This window comes from Drosophila gunungcola (genome assembly GCF_025200985.1).
Source record: "Drosophila gunungcola strain Sukarami chromosome X unlocalized genomic scaffold, Dgunungcola_SK_2 000050F, whole genome shotgun sequence".
NCBI classification, from domain to species: domain Eukaryota; kingdom Metazoa; phylum Arthropoda; class Insecta; order Diptera; family Drosophilidae; genus Drosophila; species Drosophila gunungcola.
In genome coordinates, this window is record NW_026453194.1 from 58,698 (window position 1) to 79,397 (window position 20,700).

The 20,700-nt window shown below is 38.6% G+C and overlaps 3 protein-coding genes across 8 annotated transcripts; 2 read left to right on the forward strand and 1 right to left on the reverse strand.

The window, feature by feature from the left end:
* The first annotated feature begins 133 nt into the window (after positions 1-133).
* Positions 134-13,470, forward strand: LOC128261078 (sodium/potassium/calcium exchanger 4). Of its 6 annotated transcripts, none has more exons than XM_052994525.1 (7): positions 134-547; positions 8,411-8,560; positions 10,084-10,391; positions 11,203-11,434; positions 11,498-11,644; positions 12,129-12,467; positions 13,024-13,470. In XM_052994525.1, exons 1-7 carry the CDS (start codon positions 469-471, stop codon positions 13,341-13,343), a joined length of 1,575 nt encoding a protein of 524 aa, XP_052850485.1. In that variant the 5' UTR covers positions 134-468; the 3' UTR covers positions 13,344-13,470. The 6 variants fall into 6 exon arrangements, with proteins under 6 accessions (XP_052850485.1, XP_052850486.1, XP_052850484.1 ...); XM_052994526.1 differs by having other exon boundaries at positions 8,414-8,560; XM_052994524.1 differs by lacking the exon at positions 134-547 and adding an exon at positions 5,946-6,081.
* Positions 13,471-15,012: 1,542 nt separating this feature from the next.
* LOC128261095 (uncharacterized) lies at positions 15,013-15,991 on the reverse strand. The gene is given in 4 exon segments (XM_052994550.1): positions 15,013-15,382; positions 15,385-15,430; positions 15,507-15,593; positions 15,672-15,991. Coding segments are annotated over 4 exon segments (426 nt in total). The 5' UTR covers positions 15,732-15,991; the 3' UTR covers positions 15,013-15,149.
* Positions 15,992-18,090: 2,099 nt separating this feature from the next.
* LOC128261084 (uncharacterized) lies at positions 18,091-20,657 on the forward strand. Its single transcript, XM_052994536.1, has 2 exons — positions 18,091-18,882; positions 19,774-20,657. The coding sequence occupies exons 1-2, from the start codon at positions 18,200-18,202 to the stop codon at positions 20,480-20,482; spliced, it is 1,392 nt and encodes a 463-aa protein (XP_052850496.1). The 5' UTR covers positions 18,091-18,199; the 3' UTR covers positions 20,483-20,657.
* Positions 20,658-20,700: the final 43 nt, after the last annotated feature.

A 20,700-nucleotide genomic window follows, 5' to 3' on the forward strand; every position in this document is an offset into this window, starting at 1 on the left:
ATATGCGGCGACGTCGGTGCCGCTGCCTCTGCCGCTGCCGCTGCCGCTGCCTCTGTCGACGTTACCGCTGCTGCCTCTGTTGACGTCAACGCCACCGGCGACGTCGCTGTTTATTATTAAGACGGGCGCGAGCGGGCCGCACTTAATTAGTTGTGCGATACAATTCTAGCCAAGCGGTTAGCTGGAGTTTGCTTGCCAGCGAGAAGCGACACGAAAGAAAAAAATACCGCGAACGGAAATCCGAAAATTCGAACATCGAATATCGAAAATACTAATAATTCAAATAACCGTTAGCGAAACGCATTCAATCGCTCCGTTGCGCATACGCCGTGTGTGTTCCCCAAATTCATGCAAACAAAGCGTTATAAAATTAGTTATAAAATCGGTTCAAGTGCCTGCTCTCAAGTTGTTTTTTATTTTTTACGTTCCGCCAACGTTTGTTTTTGTTAATATATTAATAAGTACGCAATGGCTAAAACTGCAGCCCTGATTTTGGGCATATTTGTTATATTATGTGATAACCTTTTAATGGATACTCAGGCGGAAGGTGAGTTTCAAAGAAAATATTTTGGAAAATAAGTTTCAACGTTTAGAAAGCCAGCGCTTTGTTTTTGTTAATAATTAAATAAATATTTATTTGTATTTTGGTAACAAGTGACGTATACTTAAATAATAAACAGTTAACCCTTTTTATTCGATTAAACAAACATATATAATAGCAATTTTTTTTCTTTGCAAGGCAAAAATGATCTGTTAATTCAAATGTTAATATTTTTATTGTTAAAGATATTTTTCTTCACAGATAGTGTTTTGTCTTTAAAAAAAGGAGCTTAATTATTAGTACATCTGATTATGCTGTAACCAAACACATGTCACAAATTCTATCACTTTCATTTACATTTTAAATATTAGTTCTTACAATTATGCACAAAATAAAGTTAATAGAATAATGCAGGTCGTCTTGTTAAAACAACAAAACACTTTTATACAATTAAAACTAAACTGATGTGGGTAAAGATATACAAATCAGAACAATTTCAGCAAAACTAATGTGAGGGAAGAAATAAAAACCCCAACCAAATTAGTTGAATCAGTTTAATGCTATAAACCCAACTAGACGTCAAGTCCTAAACGTTTTCGGCGAGAGCTCCAGATTATTTTGGCAGCCTAAAAGCTAGTTAAATACAGCCCTTAAAATGTTTACCCTCGAATGGGCAACGTTTGCCAAATATTTGCGTGCCTTTCCGGCTGTGTTTTAGAACTCACTCCCCTAATCATTAGCCATGCGCTTATCTAGACTTCCTGTCGCCCCCAAAGCGATTCAGTTGGTACTCGCACTTATCCAGTGGTTAGATGGATCGATGGATCGATGCATAGATGGATCGATGGATCGATCAATCAAGTAGCACTTATCCAGAGATGACAAATGGATGCTTCCTGGTGGGCTCGGCTCTCGAGGATGGCCCATACACTCTTGGCCAAAGTGCTGATATTCACCCCCTGATTTATGTGCAACATTTGTATTATGGCTTTATTAGCCCCATGGTGCTTAGAATCGGATCCACCAACCACGGCTATTTATACGGCCTGATGCCATTGAAAACAAATCGTGGCAAGGCACTATCTAGTGTTCCGGTCATTTAAATTGTACCGAGTCCATTATCGTCGCAAGTCAATTTCGTTTCAGATTTCTTGATTGCCCATTATGGGCCGATGCGAACGCGAACACAATCGTTTCCAACTTATCGAGGGAGCTCTGGTTTATTCACTCCGCTTAATCTGATCGGGAATTTTCCCATTGTCCATATTTCAGTCAAGATTACCAAACAACCAATTGATCTTGAAATACAATCTAAATTTGTTTTAAAATTATCTTTTAATTAAAAATCATACGGATTATTTCAATTCCTCAGTAATCAGTTAATCGTAGTGTAAAAGTAATGCGTTTTAACATATGACCCCACATATACGGATTACTCTCGTCTTTTAGCTCGTTATTCCTAATTATTTTATGTTATCGACTTAAATCAGATTTTTAATACATTTTTATATTTGAGCATATAGGTTTTGAAACCAAATTTGTGAATTTTACATAATTGAATATTTCTTTAATTTGTTTTCTTAAACTACTTTTTTTTTAGTTAAAAACTATTTAGTTAAATAACTACTATTTTAGTAAGCATTTGTTAACGCCTTGCCGTGTAGAACAGCCTTTATAAATTATATATATATTGTATTTTGTATATTTTAAAAATTATGTACGAGGTGGAATAAAGCGTTTTCCGCCGTATACATTTTATATAATTTTGTTCAGTATCATCCATCTAGTCAATGCAGCCATATATGATCGGGAAATTGGGGAACTATTAGTTTCTACATCTTTAATGGAAAAACAATTCTTTTATAAAAATGTATTCATTTTGAACGCAGAAATACAAAAATGTTTAAATAAATGCAAAATAAAACTTCGTTAAGGTTTTTGAAAGTTATAAGTGATAATCGATGATTATACATGAATATTTAGCGGATCGGATGACAATATCGTCTACACCGAAAAAAAATCAACATCAATATGAAACTATTTAGACATCAATGTTATCCTGTTAGTGGTAAAAACACAGTAATAATGTGCTTGTTTTTTTTTTTAATACTAAATTCATAATAAACTGGCACTCAAGAAGACTCAATTTGATACTTTTCCGTATTTAGCTGATACTACTTGGTATAAAATTTCAGTTTTAAAACAAAATGTTGGTAATAGAGCACAAACTAAAGCTATATCTTGTTACATTTTCTTCAAATAATTTTTGGTTCAATTTGGTTTAATAAAATCTTGACTTTTGAGTACAAACGCATATTACTTGAAATATAGTCTTCCATAATTTTATAGCTGTAAAAGGAACTAGTCTTATAAGTTTTTTTAACTAAATATATTTTATTTAACTACAAGACCTTATAATATATAAATTTGAATCATTTTTTTTTTCTCTTGATAAAAGTTGTTTAATAAATTTAAACTTTTAAGTTCTTGCATTCCAAAATGTTCTCTTAATTACAACATGTTTGGGCGTTAAATAAGTAATAAACTTTATGGTGATTGGCTCCCCTTATTACTATTTTTATTGTCCCACCATTTCAATTGGCTCTAATGCATGAACAACATGGCATGTTCTCTACCTATTTTTATCAATTTTGCACTGACAAATTTGTCGATTCATGATCTTGATCTTTATGTGAGCACCATCATCGCCATAATCGGCTTGCATAATGGAGATCGGCTATGGATGGGTTATCGATCGGTAAACGATAGCAGGGTCTGACCAGGTGATTCCCAGTTTCATCGGAAACGCAAATCTCATCCCAAAACCCACTGGCCAGAGATCTATAAATATGTGCGGTTCGATTAATATGCTCCCTTGCGTTTGGCGCTCAGTGTTTGGTAATTCCAAAATGCCATTTACGCTCTAACGATGAAAAGAAATTTATGGATTTGCTGACGTTGAACTTGCATTAAAAGCACCGATCAAAATTGGGAAGTGCCATTCGGGGACTTTTCGCCATGAGCCATAATTGTCCACAGGGCCCAGTAATTACAGGCCCGTTTTCTTGTTGCCGATCTTTAGCTGAGTCTCAGCATTACTATCTAATTATTTTTATTCACCTATTTGTGTAGTGCTGCTCGGTATTGTTTTGTTTTGTTTTGGTTTTGGTTTTTTTTTTTTTTTTTTTTCTTTTTGTTTTGTGTTTTGCCGGCGCAAACAAGTAAACACGCTCGTCTGTCAACGTGAGACAACACCATGCAACAGGGTTATCAAAGCCCTTCAGTACCTACAGATCTCATGCACTGGATCCCTAAAATCTATTAATTATTAAGATGTACATGCCCAAGTGACTTACATTATTTTTATACAAATTACAAGCCAAATGTAATCTTGAGGAATTATAAATTTATGATACTTCAATATGTTCTTTTTGCGTAACCTAAATCCATAATCCCTCATATTCATGCATTCTGTTACCATTCCCTTTTCATGTCATGGCCATTCGTTTACTACTCATGTGTTTTCAAATAAAACAGACGACTTTTTTGGGTAAGTTGTATGCATAACATTTAAGTGTACCATTCATAGTTAATACTATACTTTAAATATGAAATTCGACGGTTTCATAATCCGTTAGTTGCCTTAAATATTATTTTAAATTGGAGCATTGAGTTTTGCATTATCTTTATGTCATAAATATTTTTGTAAGCAATTAATACAATTTCTTATTTGTTTGTTTATTTATTTTAACTTTTTTCCCTTAAGATTGAGTACTTAAATCCTCTTAATAAATAGCTGCTTTCTTAGAAAACCACCTAATGTAGCACACACTTTTTTTAACATGGCCGATTTCTCAATATCATGCTTGCTTAATCTGATAGAGAAAGTTAACTAAAACTCATTTTCTTGTTCGCTTAAATAAAAAAAAAGAAGAAGTCAAACATTTCGAAGCCATTTTCGTTTTTGGCTAATTAAACTCAACCAATGTTTCTGAAACAGAAATGAAACTTAACATGGCATTGAGAAAAGCAACATAAATTCAATTTTAAAATTATTTCGAATCTTGATCAATAGTATCCCTTGTCTTATAGGTAATCAGTCAGTTATTACTTATTCAGTTCACGAACCAAACTTTTGTTGGCCAGTGATGGCGCATAACCATTATAGTGTTATACCATTACCATCGGACAACTGGCAGCGAACCAATAAATCGTGTTTACCAAACAATTAGCCAGCACTTTTCGCATTGGTTCGATGCGCTGTGACTTTGATTCGAATACGAATTTGAATTCTGATTTGCATTTGCATTGGCATTCGCATGGGCCGCTGGTGTTTCAAAACTCTTGGTGGGACCCTCGCTGGGCGGTAATTGGAACGAAGGAAAACGCTTCGGTTATTGATTGCAAAACGGTTCTCCTTGGCGGTATAGGTTGAGCAATTGATCGGATCGATGGGCGGATCGGGGCCTCGAGATCTGGGACTTCCCGAAACGAACAAGGGCTTTGGGCCCTTAGACCACAAATTTCCCCGATTTCCGCAAGTCGGTCCGACACTCAGCAATAAAACTCGACTTTGACTGGGCCTTCGAATCGACGCCAGTTTGGGTTTTTCAATGCATCTCATAAGCGATACGCTGCACTCGAAGAAATGCTTTTCACAAATTTCAGGGGAATTCCCAATTCGTTTTAAAACTGAACTCTTTTTATTCGATAAACAAAAACTTCACCTCATTAAAATACCTTATAAACCATTTGCTACAGATTGTCTTGTCGAGCAAAACTTCAAAGCAAACAAGAGTTGTTCTAAAAAAAATTAGATAAAAATAAATAATAAACTAAATAAATTTTCATAAAATAATGTATTTCTAAACTTAAAGAAATTTAAAATATATCATACCATAATATCTAAAAAAAAAATGTATCATATAAATGTAGTTGTATTAATTGAAATTAGTTTTAAATAGTGGTTTTACTATTGATAAACTTAGCAGTTTTTGTTGTTGCTACGTATTTTTCGTCATAGTCAAAAGGCCCAAAAAAGAAAAAGACAGAAAAGACATTATGCTTAAATGTTTTTTTTTTTTAGGAGAAAAAGTAATTTTTAAAGAGTGAAATTTACATTATCTCCTGTCATTTTGCTTAAAGATTTTTCTTTCTGGGTGTTTTTGACTGCAGCGAATGGAAAATATATAATTGAAAATCTTATCTCAAATTCATTGTGTTTCCCCATTTTGTTCGAGTGTTAGCGCTACGAACTGGCAGCTGCCAACAAGTTCAATAAACTTGTTTATCTGCTGAGCTCGGCTCGGTTCGGGTTCGGGTTTTGGGCCGTAATACTGACACTCGTAGTCACGTTCTGCGACTCCGACTCCGATTCCGATTGCGAGTCGGACTATGGCTTAAATGCATTCCAGATGCAATGCCAAGTTGGCTTTTTAGTTGGCCAAGACTTTTCCTCTCGGCGGGACGCGACATGAGTGCCCATGATTGCGACTGTGGATGTGAATTCGAGTTTGACCCACTGGTTTTGAGTGCAGGGAGTATGTAAGACAACCCGATGTTTGCCATGCCATTTGCCTTTGTTTTCCCCGACGCGATTGTCTGCCATGTTTTCGTTTTCCACCAGCAGCGATTGCAGGTGGAAAACAATTGAACAATTATTGCTCTTGTCGCGCAATGTTGCTGCCGTGCAATCGTTGTTGCCGATGTTGCTGCTGTTGCTGGTGCTGCTGTTCTTGCTGCTGTTGCTGTTGCTGTTGCTGCTGTGCAGGTGCCACAATTCTTGGCACGCAATTTACTAAAAAACCTACGAAATAGTACGAACAAATTAAATAAATACAAATCCAAAACCAAAACCAAAACAATGGCAACAATAAGTGATGATAATCCACAGGGCGTGGCTGGAGCATCGAGTTAATCGGGAAAATCGGGTCAAGAGGTTGCCCCCACTGTGTGTGGGACTTGGTCAACAAAAACGCCACGAAAATAATAATAAATAATAAAATCCGAGTGAAAACGAAACAGCAAATGATGGCTGATGACATTGGTAATTCATTTACTGCCCGGGGGGGAGGGGGCGGTGGGAAAGGGGTGTAAAACTGATAACACTCCAGACCTAGACAAGGAACTCACACGCCCTTCCCTAAGATAAAGAAACCCCCCCCCCCCCCCCCCCGCCCATTGGCGATCATAAAACAATAACAGTAACAATAACAATAATAAGCCAGACAAACATAAACAAATCATCAGCCGAATGCCCATGACTGTCGCCTTTATTTTTCGGCCGCCAATGCAATTTTTGTAAAATCCCAAGCCAAATCCAATGAAACCCACAAATAGCTAAAAACAATGTTGTATAAAAAAGAAAATGCCAATCAAAATCGAGCAAAGGCGCATTAATACTGGCATGCAAGTTAATTGCGCCCACGGCTATATAATTGGTTATCTGACCACGAATATGAATGGAATGCTTTTGTTTTTTTTTTTTCTTGAGCGTTTCGTGCGAACTGCAGAAATTATAATGAAATCATAATAGTCGGGAACTAGCAATGAGTAACTTAAATGCCCATAAATGCTATCTGATAGGTCCACTTCCCCGTAAACAGCTAAGTACTTTGTTCCGAATTTAAAGTCAGCAATCACTAATTATTCATTATACATATACATTATACATAAATAATTTTAAAAATTTAAATTTCGTTTTTATAATACATTTTAGGAGTTAAATTAGATTTTTTGAAACTAAACGTTAAATGACCGCTAAATTGGTAGATCCAATAACATTAAACGAAACATTAATACTTTCAATGAATACCAGTTAAAATATCAATTGTTTTTAGTAAGATTTATAAATTTAAGCTCTTTATTTTGAATTGTTAAATACAAACAAGAGAAAAATCACGCATGAAAAATAATTTCAGTAGCCAATTCAGTTGCCATGTGGACAGTAACGTAGAAAGTTCTACAAAGAGAAAGTTCATGGACAAAAATTCCCGTTTTATAGTTAACGTTACATAAGTTTTCTATTGTACATACATACAGTTTCAAACAGAAAATGGAAAAGAGTTTTATTTAACTCATATTTTAATTTAAATTGCCACAAAAATCATATTTTATTTAAAATTATTTTGGATACAAACTATTTTAAGCAATTTTTTTTATTTTATTACAAACATTTTCTTTTAACATTTTTTAATGCATCGGAAATACTTATACTAATAAAATAATTTGTTTTCGAAAATACTTTAAAAATAATAACATACAAGAATTTGATTTATCTAAGAAAAAAGATTAAAGGTTTACTTTTAGGGAAGAAATCACATCTAATACAGGTTAACAAATTGAAATCGACAAAATTGTTCAAAGATCAAAGCTTGATTTTCGGAGATTAAAATTAAAAAATAGGCATGAAAACAGGTGAAAAACTTTATTTACATAAAAAAAACAATAGTGCCAAAAAAAAGTTGAGTTTCATTTTCTGAATCAGGAAAACAAGGTTTGATCTTTGGAGGAATTTGTCCATTTAAGTTTGTAAGCCAGTGTAATTGAATTAACTTTAATTTTACTAAATATATGTACCTTTTTGAAAATAATTTATACCATGAATAATGTCAATATACCCTTATTTTGCGACCATATAGCAACATTTGATCATTCTGGAATCATTTAACAACCGTCGCTTTTGATTGCGGTGATTGCACGGCTGTCAGTCTGTGGAGAAAACTCCACAGCGACTTAATCTTATCGTTGGGCGAACTCTCCATTCTCCATCATTCTCCATGGAAGAGATTTGAGGGCCGCGGAGAGTTGAATCTGGATGTGGAGACCACGATGAGCAATCGATTAACTGCTTGTTTCTTGTCTTTCCAGCAGCAACCGCCATTGGCAACGGGAGCAGTTTCCTGGAGGTCTCGCTGCGCTATTTCGACGAGCAGCTGCTCCTGGACATCCTGCCACGCGCCACATGTCCTGGCCAAAATGTGACCCCTCCGATGGACGAGTTCGCCGACCTGTTTACGGGTGAGTTACGCCAATATTATGTTAAGATAACTACATTCCAAGGGTAACCCACATACGCGCTGTAAATTGATTCCGGTTTCCGAATTCCGGATACCGGATTGCGGATTGCGGATTACGGACCGAACTTGAACTTGTCCATGGACGACGTAGGCCATCCACGCTGTCCGGTGTCTCGGCCCAATGTCTTTTCCTGCTTCAGCCCTATCAGCTGCGCCGATAGCGGCCAATTCAATGGCCAATAAATCAGGCAGGCCGCATAGTCTGTTTACGAAGTCATCATTAAATACAGTACCCACTGGACTAACGGACAAATCGAAAAAACGGACGAGACTGATTAAAAACAGTTTTCACTGGAGTTACGGACAAATCGAAAAAACGGACAAACAAACAAATGGATAAACGGACATGAGACTGATCAAATACGGTTTCCACAGGAGTTACGGACAAATTGAAAAAACGGACAAACGGACAAACAAACAAATGGACAAATGGACAAACGGACAAATGGACAAACATACAAATGGGCAAACGGACTAAAGAACATGAGACTGATCAAATACAGTACCCACTGGAGTTACGAACAAACAGACAAATGGACAAACGGACAAACGACCACGAGGTTGTTCAAATACAGTACCCACTGGTACTGGACAAATGGGCACGAGACCGAGCACTTGGGGAAACGCATTCTTATCAATGGCAATAGAAATAGCAATAGCAATAGCAATAGCACTTACAGCTCGCTCAGATGGCGATATCTGTGGAGGGGAGCAGGCTATAGATTTTTATAGGAACCTTGATAAGATTTCACCGCCTTCACGGGGTCTCAACTCAAGCCAAACAAAAAGGCTGTTTTTTTTTTTCGGGTCTAAATTTAGGGAATGACTGAGATCGATGGCGTATGCGTATCTAATCCACTGCCCGTTGCCAGGTGTACTAGATTGGATCTGTATCTGTGAAGTGTGCGGAAGCCCTCTTGTGAGTGGGTGTTTCTAGGGAAGGGAATAGTGCTATAAAGATAAATAGTTTTTACTACTCTGACCAATTTTCTCCTTTATTAACTCAACTTTTTTTAGGAGGCACCATCAACTCAACGACATCGTCTTTGGACTACGAATTACAATTTAGACAGTTTTATTAGCCGGATTTTGCGATTTCAGCAGAACATTTGCTTCAGTGAATTTTTTAATTATTTAGTCCTATACTTATATATTAAGACTTCGGCTTTAATATTTGGTATTGGCAAGTTTTTTTTTACTCAATAGTCGTAAATGATTTGAAGCCGTATTCTGGTTTACAACATCGGAATATTTTTTGAAAGTACATTACAAATTTTGGGATATATTATTAAGGGAACATTAGGGTTTTTAATTCGTGCTAAAATATTTGAGACGGTGAAGCATATACAGTCTTGATGGGCACTAACAGGATATTTAGATGGCATTACTTTGATAAACTATTTATTTTTTCTAAGTTATATTTTATTTTATTAAATATTTTGATTTTTCATCTGCAATCTGCAGTGGAACAGCTCCGCCAGGGCTGGGTGGTGCTGCACGTCTTCGCCGCGGTCTACTTCTTCATCCTGCTGGCCATCATCTGCAACGACTACTTCCTGCCGACGGTGGAGTGCATCTGCGAGGACCTGCACCTGTCGAAGGACGTGGCGGCGGCCACGTTCATGGCCACGGCCACCTCGATGCCCGAGTTCTTCACGAACACCATCAGCACACTGATCCTGGAGTCCGACATGGGACTGGGCACGATCATCGGATCGCTGATGTTCAACACACTGGGCGTGGCCGGATTGGCCGCTCTGGCCATTGATAAGGTAAGCACTACCTTAAATGCTAATTGAAAACAAAAGGGGAAGCAGCTATTACACAAAATAAATATTCTATTGAAAGACTCTATTCCGATTTGAATGCGTAAAGGTATAAAAACATTGAAATTATGTCGATTTTCGGAATCATTTTTCGATTGCTAATATGGCAGCTATATGATATCGTTGTTCGATTTTTGTAAAATTAAATATAATTCTGATTTAGTAAGCCATTACTGTATCTCAGAGTATTTTTTTGTAAAAATTAAAAAACTACATCATAATCAAATACTTTCTACTGAAAATTTTGACTATTTTCGGAATTGATTTAAATGGCAGAAAATGTAATTTTAATTTTATCATTTAAATCAAATAGTAAATATTTTAAATTTTATATTTTCCACATAAATTACAATTTTATATTATTAAATCATGCTATTTAATGTGCATATTTAAGTTAAAAATTAATATTTAATTAAAAAAGGGGCTATACCAGTGTAACCTATTAAAAATTGAACGATTTTTAAGAGTTTTTAAAAAAAACACGTGCAACTTTCTCTTGTATTTATATCAACGAACCAAATATAAATCAAAGAAACAAAAATTTTAATTTTCTATTACAAATAGTCGAATTAATTTGGCAGGCTAAAGCACTAACCAATTACCTTACATACGCGCATATATATATATATATAATTTTACGATGAAGCATTTATGCTTAAAATAATATGATGTTTTAAAATATCACCAGACATAGATATGATATGAATGTGATAGTTAGTTAGCAAGATAACTACTAACCTTTGTTATTTATTGACAGCCGGTGCAGTTGGACTGGTGGCCAATAGCTCGCGACTGCTTCATCTACATCTTCAACACGATCATTCTGCTGGTCTTGGCCTGGGGCGGAAGCATTAGCTTCACGGAATCCTGCATCATGATGGGATTCCTGGTGCTCTACTACCTGATCACGTTCAACAACAACAAGTTCATGCCCGCCATTCGGGTGTTCATCGAGGATCGGATGAACTGCTGCTTCTCCACGCGTTACGGTGACTTTAATAGGGGAAACACCTGATTGAACTTTAATTCTAAATTTCATTCCCACAAAACAGACCTAACGGAGCCCCCAGAGAACAGTGCCAAGGCCCAGTTGCCGCTGAAGAAGGACCCACTGTCCGGCGACGGCCTATTTGTGGTCAATCTGCCCGAGAACACCTCGTCCATGTCCTCCACTGCCAACCTAACGCACTCCAAGCACTGTAAGTTTTGTTTTTACAGTATACTTTAAAATATATAATCTATTAAATATACAATACATAAAATAAACCATCTATAAAATAAATAATACATTTGAACTCTTAAATAAATAACGTAACAAACAAATTTATCTACAAATAATATATAATAATAAATAAAAAAGGGAACTAAATAATAAATAAAATAAATAATCTATAAAATAAATCAGCTAAAAAATAAGTAACGGGTTAAAGAATGTATAAAAAAATTAAGTATAAAATAATTTACAAAAATGAATATTCTACAACAAAATAGTATAATTAACACAAATAATCGATAAAATAAATAAACTAAAAAATAAATAAATTAAATAACGGATGAAGCAAATGGATAAATGTATGAAATATACAAAATTATGATAGCTGCAAAATAAATATTCTATAAAATAAAAAATCTATAAACTAAATAATTTGTCATATAATCTTTAAAACAATTAATTATTTGCAGGGAACGGAGAGGACGACGATGAGGACAGTATGCCCGAGAGTATATACACCTACCCGAGAAACGCCTCCGGATGGGCGCAGTTCTGGTGGATCTTCGTCTTCCCGATCAAGTTCTCGCTATCCCTGCTCATCCCGCACCCGCTGAAGCACCGCCGCCTGTATCCGTTGTCCTTCATCATGTGCATCCTGTGCATCGGCGGCAATGCCTATCTGATCGTCTGGATGCTGACTGCCTTCGGTGTGGCCATCCATGTGCCCACCATTGTGATGGGCCTAACATTCCTGGCCGCCGGGTCCACCATGCCGGAAGCCGTCTCCAGTCTTATTTCGCTGAGAAATGGTGAGTGGTCAAAGCAGTCAAATCAAATACAGTTCTTCTATACGTCATAGTAACTATTTCACAGTAAATTAAACCAAACTTTCAAGTTATAGTGTTTCAAGCGAAAAAAATTACAGTATACGAATATTAGCACCACTAAAATTGTAAAATAACCGCTGGTGCAGAAAAAAATAGTACAGCTTATTAATAGTTTATCCCACGCATTATGAGGAGACTAACAAAAATGACCCTGAAAAGTCTAAATTCAGTGACAGACATTTTCTGCTGCATGATGCACTTTAACCAGTTGGGAATTATAAGTACCCTAGACAAAGAAAAACCAAATTGTTAAGCAACAACAAAGTACATAGGCAGGATACCAAGTACAAATAACGATTTTATAGTCAATACAGTAAAAAAAAAAAATTTCGATACAATTTTACAAAAAAAAGTCTGTAAAAATTCCTTGACTCAACCAAAAAATATTACAAGAAATATCCCATAAAAATGTTTACCTATTGAAATAAACACCTTCGAACATATGCCCGACTAATATCGACTAATTTCCCATTTCCAGGTGAAAGTGGCATCGGAGTATCGAACTCGTTGGGCGCCAATTCGCTGGCCATCCTGTTGTCCCTGGGCGTTCCGTGGTTCGTGAAGAACTGCATCAACTACGGCACCGGGGAGCCCCAGCAGGTCGGCACCCAGGGCATCGAGTACAACATCCTGATCCTGATCATCTCCACGGTGGCGCTGTTCGTCATCCTAAGCTTCAGTGGCTATCGCCTTACCAAGCGGGTGGGCGTGGCCCTCTTCACCGTCTACGGGGTGTTCATCGTCCTGCAGATCCTCATCGAGATGAATGTCTTCTTTCCCAGAGACTGCAGTAGCTAATGTACCGGGCAACCGAGAGAAACCCTGGTGCTGGCACCAGGAGACTATCACCGCCGCAAACTAACCACCACATTGGAACTACTTTTCGGTTAGTACTGGATCTGGATCTGGATCTGGTTAACTAAAATGATAGGTACAATAATGCTGCTTTGTAGTTATCATTTTAATGTGCAACCAGAAGTCGCAATCCAGTAGATACTGTGTATTTTTTTTTTTTTACCCTAGTTTACGCTTTGATTATTGCCTAAGACTGTCTAGGTTTAGACGACGAAGCATCCCAGCAGCGATTACTATTTATTTCGCGTTGTACATATTGTATATATATATATATATATATATATGATGATTCTGTGTATATCCCATAGCCTGTAGGACCATCCATAAATGTTAGAACCGTTGCCAAAGCCCAAAACGAGATACTAGCAGTTAAGAGGATAATACACACACGCATACCTAAAAAGTGCCCACGATATTCACCCATCTTCCTGCCAAGGGCCGAAACGAAAAAAATAACGAAAAAATACGAAAAAATCGCAAAACCATACGAAAAACCTTCTGTTGATATTCCATGTGCGCTTCCATGTGTGCTTAGTGCTATAGAAAAACTACTTGTTAACGTTATCTGATACCCTTGATACCATTGTTATTAATTTATAAATACATCCTAAGGCAAATGTTACCGAATCTGCCTTTCATTTCGAATTATCTATGGCTCAAGTGGCTACATTAACGGCTTGACTTGAGGGTCGTTTTGTAACTGAAACTGATTGGATCCCGAAAACAGAACAAAAAAATAACACTCGATTTGTCGTTAGGTTTTAGTTTCATTTGTTTCTTAGTGGGGCTTACAAACCATTCGCATTGGAGAAGTATGGGAATGGGAATTATCTTGAAGTTACATCACAATTAAATAAATAAATCATTAAATGAGATCAAAAATACACCGTAATACACATCAAAAATGTAGAAATCGAAAGCGATTCGAGGGCAAATACCTAATGCTAATTAATTGGTGTGTATCTGGGTGTGTACATAATGTATCTTAAAGATATATATATATATATATATATATTTATATAGGTATATGAGGGGAATCTTTAATCCTCCACCCCGACTGAACATAATTGATAGATACTTTTTGTTTTGTTTTGTTTTGTTTGCACACAATGTGTTCGCAATTGTCTTGAGTTTCTCTGGGGCTAAGCGAATCGTTTATCGTTTACACAAATAAATACTTAAAGTTAGTTGCTTGGTTTCCATACCCCGTTTCAATTTCTTTACACAAATAGGCATACTACATTTCGTATGTCCACAAATGCACACAACATATATAGATAATATCAAGGAAGTTTTAGAAACTTGCCAGGGGCTGCTGAGTGTGTATGTGTGCGGCCTTGACCCTGCCACCTGCCCCAACTCCAACTCCAACTCCAACTCCATATCCTCCTTATCCTTATCCTTCTCCTTATGCTTCTCCTTATGCTTCTCCTTATCCTTCTCATGTTCCATAAACAAATCAGTCTGAGCAATTGCAATTCAAATGTGCCTGCCTGCGAATGCGAACTGGCAGCTTTTAGCCGCCACCTAACAACCTGTCCAACCAATTGGCACAAATCTCAATCGATATGCCCTCCGCATACGGATGGCTGTGCTCCAAAAATGGCAACTAAAGGCGTTTTGTTGTGTTCCGAGTTCTTTGTTTTGTGTTCTGTGCTGTGTGTAACATAACATCCTGTCCAGCCTCGGACATGGACAGTAGCTAGTTGGGATTTTGGGAACTTTGGATGGGGATGGGCATGATCATCCCTAGGTGCAGCAATGGTGTCCGTTCTTAACGTAGTAGTTGTGCATGGCCACGGTGCCGTTCTTGCTGTAGCTTCCACTGCCACTGCTGCCATTGTATTGCGTTGGGTTGGACGCGGATGCGGATACAGATGCGGATGTGGATGTGGAGCTGCCAGTTGCAGAGCCAGAGACAGAGTCACTACCACCCGGATTGGGGGCATCATCGGTGCTGGTGGAGGCGTCGAAGGCCTTGATGGATTCTGGATGATTTTGCACGTGAACTGGCGATGGGGCCCAGGCTCCTGTTAGGGGAAAATACAAATTAAACGGATAGTTATCCACACTTAAATCCGGAATGTCTGTCTGGACGGAACCCACCTTCGGTTGGATGGGAAAACAGCACCACAGGATGAAGGCTATGAACGCCACCAGTGTGCCCACGAGCAGTATGAAATCCTCGATGGTCTGATGGACAGGGTCAAATTATCAAATTATCTGGTGGGGATCGGCGGCATATGGCATAAGGCATAGCCCATAGCTTACCGGCTCCTCGCCCAGCAGCACATGATTGATCAGATAGACAAAGTCATCGAAGGGTGTCATCTTGGCTATCCAGGCGCGTCTGGATTTCGCAAAAAAAGACGCTTGCTTGCACTGTGTTGTGAGTTGTGGGCAACTGCAACTGCAACTGCAGTAGTTGCTAATTACGAAAGCTGCTGCAGGCCGCACAACAGCATAGCGTTCCGGACTCCGGAGGATTAAACTACAATTATCATGGCATGGCCACCGGAATTCGCTGCAATTTCGCCCGATTTTTGCACGGCTTTTTGGCTGTGTGACCAGGCGCGGCCAATTGCAGCAATACCAATTGCTAATGGCCTAACGCGAAATACTAAATGTAGTATTTTTGATTAGAGTACAACTAAGATGGCCGTCAAGGTAACGTCGATACCTAATGGCAATTATGGTACGGAAATTGAAGCATTGGAGCTCAGATCAACGAAAAAATATCTAAAAAATTACAGTGTTTGAAGACGCCTAATAGCCCAGTCCCACAGAGGCCATCCAAGCGAAACGGTTGGAATTTTTGATTGCTGGTGGACTGATGTTCCCACTGAGCCACCTTCCGCCATCCATCAGAAGTCACAGTGGCGTATGCACAATTTTTGAGGAGGGTTTTTTACTCTATCAAACTCCTTAAGAAGTACTTTTTCCTGCTTTTATTTTATTTTATATGCTTTATTTTATAAAAATCATAAAATTTGTATGTTTAGTTGGTTGAAAAATTTAATCTTTTATGAAGATAATCAGGGAAAGAAATACCAGGTTTTTGGACAAAACATTTGATTTCTGACCCAGTGTGCGCTGGCAATCTTTTCGATCTGAGTACTAGGCTTTAAGAACTCCGAATTATTGACTTGACTAGCGGGTATCTTTAAGTCGAGGAAGTCGACTTTAGCGTTCGTTTTTATACCCTTGCAAAGGGTATTGTAATTTCAGTCAAAAGTTCTCGACTTCATCAGCTTCACCGGAAGTGTCTATCTGTTTCTACGCAAAATATTATTATTATATTTTAAATCTATCAGTATGAAACTTTCCCTTCTTATAATGGTGCCTAAGTATATATTATATAGTAATTTTTAGTGATTATACATATATATATACATTTAGAGCCTCTTAGAAAATCAGTGATAATTAGTCAGAATTAGTTCATTGACAACCTTTGCATTCCGCGGTGTTTTCCCTCTTCAAAATGCTTAACCCCGAAAAGTATTTTTTGTACGCCTTCGTCGCCTGCAATCTATACGTCATGACTAAGTCACAGGACCAAAGGGATTCCATATGTGTCCTGAAAGATGCCCCCACGCAGTGCGGTGCTTTTGTCCATGCAGCCCTTCACCCCCTGTACGATCATATAGCCGACGTCCGGCAACAATAATCAAGCGCTGGTTCAGGCCCAGATGGACAACACTCAAAGAGATCAGTTAAACACCATTATTGAAAATCAAAAAATTCAAAATGAAATTCAACGCGAAACTCTGTCGATTTTAAAACGCATTTTAAATAAAAATGAGGGTAAATTGGATATATCGCAGAGAAAGCAAGATACAATTGAACCACAAATACACAGAAGTGAGGGCAAGTTTAAAAGCAGACCTATAGCCAGGACAAGAATTGTTCCGGCTGGATTTAAGCAAATTGGATCGGGATTTTTCTATATCGAGCATAATTATGAGAGAACTTGGACTCAAGCTAAACAAATATGTCATGAAAAGGGAGGTTTTCTGGCGACCTTTCAAAATCAAGAAGAATATGACGTCATTCAAACGAAACTTAAGTCAAATACCAGTTACTGGCTCGGCTTTACCGATCGGCTCAAAGACGGCGAGTTTTTATCCAAAGATTCCGAGGAGGTACCAAAGTTTATAAAATTGAGTTCAAGAACTAGGGTACGCATTCAAAACGCTTCTAAAGATTGCCTTTTCATGAACAAAAGCTATGTGTATATGGCAACTTGCTATGCTTTATACGCTTTTATCTGTCAATTAGACGATTAGTTAGGTTAATTTTGAAAATCAATATAACAGTAATGATAAATAAAGTTGAGAAATACATTTTTTTATTTTGGTTTATTTAATTTAAAAAAATATATATATAGAAATTGTTATGTTATGCAAGTACGTACTTAAGATATGAATAAATGACAAAAATATTGTTTTAAACGGAGTACCTATTAATTAAAGTCGATTCATTAAAATGCATTTTAATATCACATATTTCAATTCCACCGTTCCACGCACGATATATGAATGAATAAATGACAAAAATATTGTTTTAAACGGAGTACCTATTAATTAAAGTCGATTCATTAAAAATGCATTTTAATATCACATATTTCAATTCCACCGTTCCACGCACGTGATAATTGCTTGGTATTTTTGTGGTATTTTTGCCTGTCTTGGTCACACAATTTTTTCAAACAGCTGACGGTATATAAAATATAAAGGCATTTTTTTGTAATATTTGATTTCCAAATTCATTTTGGACAAGCCACCGCATTGTCACTGAAAATGGGCAAACGACGCAGCCGGGAGCGGGACCAGGAGCCGCACTCCTCCAGCGGCGACGAGGCGGACACCAAACAGAGCGAACGCAACTCATCGAAGCCGAAGAAAGCCAAGCGAATGGCGGGCCGCGATTCGTCCAGTTCGTCGGAATCCTCCTCCTCTGCAAGCAGGAACTCCAATCACAGCAGCAATCTCTCGCCCGGCAGAAAGCAGTCCAAGACCGGCCGTAAAGCGCGCGACTCGCCGCCGGAGGCCCTGGAAAAGCGCTCCAAACAGCCGCCGGCAAAGCCCGCCGAGGAGCTGCAAGAGCAGCGCTCCAAGTGGGACAGTCCCGAGCACAGCGGCTCCCATCGCAACAGCACCAGGCAGCAGCGCCGGCACAGTCGCAGCCGTTCCAGGGATCGCGGCGAGCGGGAAAGGGACAGGGACAGGGAACGCGGCGAGCGGGACAGGGACAGGGAGCGGAATCGTGATCGCGATAGGGAGCGGGAGCGGGAGCGGGAGCGAGACAATCACATGCAGCGCGGCGGACGGGAAAGGGAGAGGGAGAGGGAGAGGGAAGGGGAGCGCAGCAAGGAGCGCCGAGGACAGCGATCACCAGCGCAGCGACAGCGGTCTAGGAGCAACGAGCGCAGGGATCGGGAGCGGGAACGCCAGCGGAGATCGCCAGAAAGGAGGCCAGTTCGGTAGGTCATTTATTTGTATTTATTAATTCACATTTGTGGGTAATAAAATAATTTAATCTAAGACATGTTGGGCAAGCATGGATCCATATGATATAGAATTATAATAATTAAGCTCACAATAGCCATAATTTGATGCTTAAATGCCTTTCCGCTGAAGATTAATTTTAGAATTGAATTTAGCTGGGACCATAACAATTATAAATTTTATGAAAATAATTTTTGTTTTAGGTTTTTAATTTCAACAATTCGATATAATAGTTTTTAAAGTTTTTTTGTATATACTTGAATCTGAAATAATCGTTAAATTTATTAGATTTAGTAAAAGTATGTTTAAGCTACTACTTTTAGCAAACTATAGGATAACGTATCTTACAACAGAAATGGACAGCTTAATGATGCTATTAAACCAGTTTTCTTGGTAAGCTAAAAGTATGTTTATACCGCACTTTTAGCTTACTATGAGAAAACGTATGGAACTTGGCAGCCTAAAACTTACTTTTAGTTAGCCATGGGGACGTCAAGACGGTCCTTAGCCGTTTAACTTTTGTATTTATTGCAATGTACTTCTTAATTTTCCGGTTTCTATTAGATACTCTAACCGCAAACATTTATTAGCATCCGTACTCTAAGGTTTTAATCTAAAAAGTATTTGTATTCTATAGTTATGTACGCCTTTCCATACGAACATCTAGTTTTAGAGTTTTAACTACTTTTTATATCAATTTATGAACCATGTCGCTTTTGGTAGCACAAAATTATATTGAGACAGTTATTTGATTATTAAACTCCAAGTAGAAGTTCCAATCGCAGCTTAAGTTTAACATTAAACATTTTGCTACTTATGTAGCTGACCTAAAATTGAGCCACATTTTAACATTCTCACTTTTGCAGTCGCAGTCAAAGTCCCCGCGATCGCAACCATCGCGGTGGGCGCGACTTTGGCCAAGGACGGCAGCGAAACCAGCGACGCGACAATCGCAACAGGAACGAGGACGAGCAGTTCGAGTGGGGAAAGCAGGGCGACGACAAGGCGCCGCCCGAGGACGAGGAGCCGGTGGAGAAGGAGAAGCCCAATTTCGGGCTAAGCGGCGCCCTCACCGAGGACACCAACAAGGTGAACGGTGTGGTGGTCAAATACTCAGAGCCGCCGGAGGCACGCAAACCCAAGCGCCGCTGGCGATTGTATCCGTTCAAGGGCGAAACGGCGCTGCCCACGCTGCACATCCATCGGCAGAGCTGCTTCCTGGTGGGACGCGATCGCAAGGTGGTCGACCTGGCCGTGGATCATCCCAGTTGCTCCAAACAGCATGCGGCCCTGCAGTACCGACTGGTGCCCTTCGAGCGGGACGACGGCAGTCACGGCAAACGCGTCCGATTGTATCTAATCGATCTGGAGTCGGCCAACGGCACGTTCCTCAACAACAAGAAGATCGATGGCAGGAAGTACTACGAGCTGATGGAGAAGGACGTGATCAAGTTCGGCTTCAGTTCGCGCGAGTATGTCCTCCTGCACGAGAACAGCAAGGAGGACCAGGAGGACGACGATGTGCATATCAAGGATGAGCCGCAGGATGCGCCCGCTGAAGCCGCCAATCCCTAGATCGCGTACGCATGTGTGTTCACATTTTCGTTTAAGTTCATGTTCATATTTTTAAGCTAACTGCAGGCCCAATATGCATATATGTACTGTATGGCTTTTGCAGCCCAAACCTTGGGTTAGAGATATGTAAAAAGTCTTATGCGGAACACGGTTTTGCGTGTTCACTGTCAAAACGAAAAAAAAAACAAAAAAAAAACAAACAAAAAAACAAAAATAAA

Coding starts and splice junctions, on each gene's coding strand:
- LOC128261084 (XM_052994536.1), top strand. CDS start 18,200: ATGGGCAAACGACGCAGCCGGGAGCGGGACCAGGAGCCGCACTCCTCC. Junction 18,883..19,773: donor CCAGAAAGGAGGCCAGTTCG/GTAGGTCATTTA, acceptor TCACTTTTGCAG/TCGCAGTCAAAGTCCCCGCG.
- LOC128261078 (XM_052994524.1), top strand. CDS start 5,961: ATGCCAAGTTGGCTTTTTAGTTGGCCAAGACTTTTCCTCTCGGCGGGA. Junction 6,082..8,410: donor ACTGGTTTTGAGTGCAGGGA/GTATGTAAGACA, acceptor TTGTCTTTCCAG/CAGCAACCGCCATTGGCAAC. Junction 10,392..11,202: donor CCGCTCTGGCCATTGATAAG/GTAAGCACTACC, acceptor ATTTATTGACAG/CCGGTGCAGTTGGACTGGTG.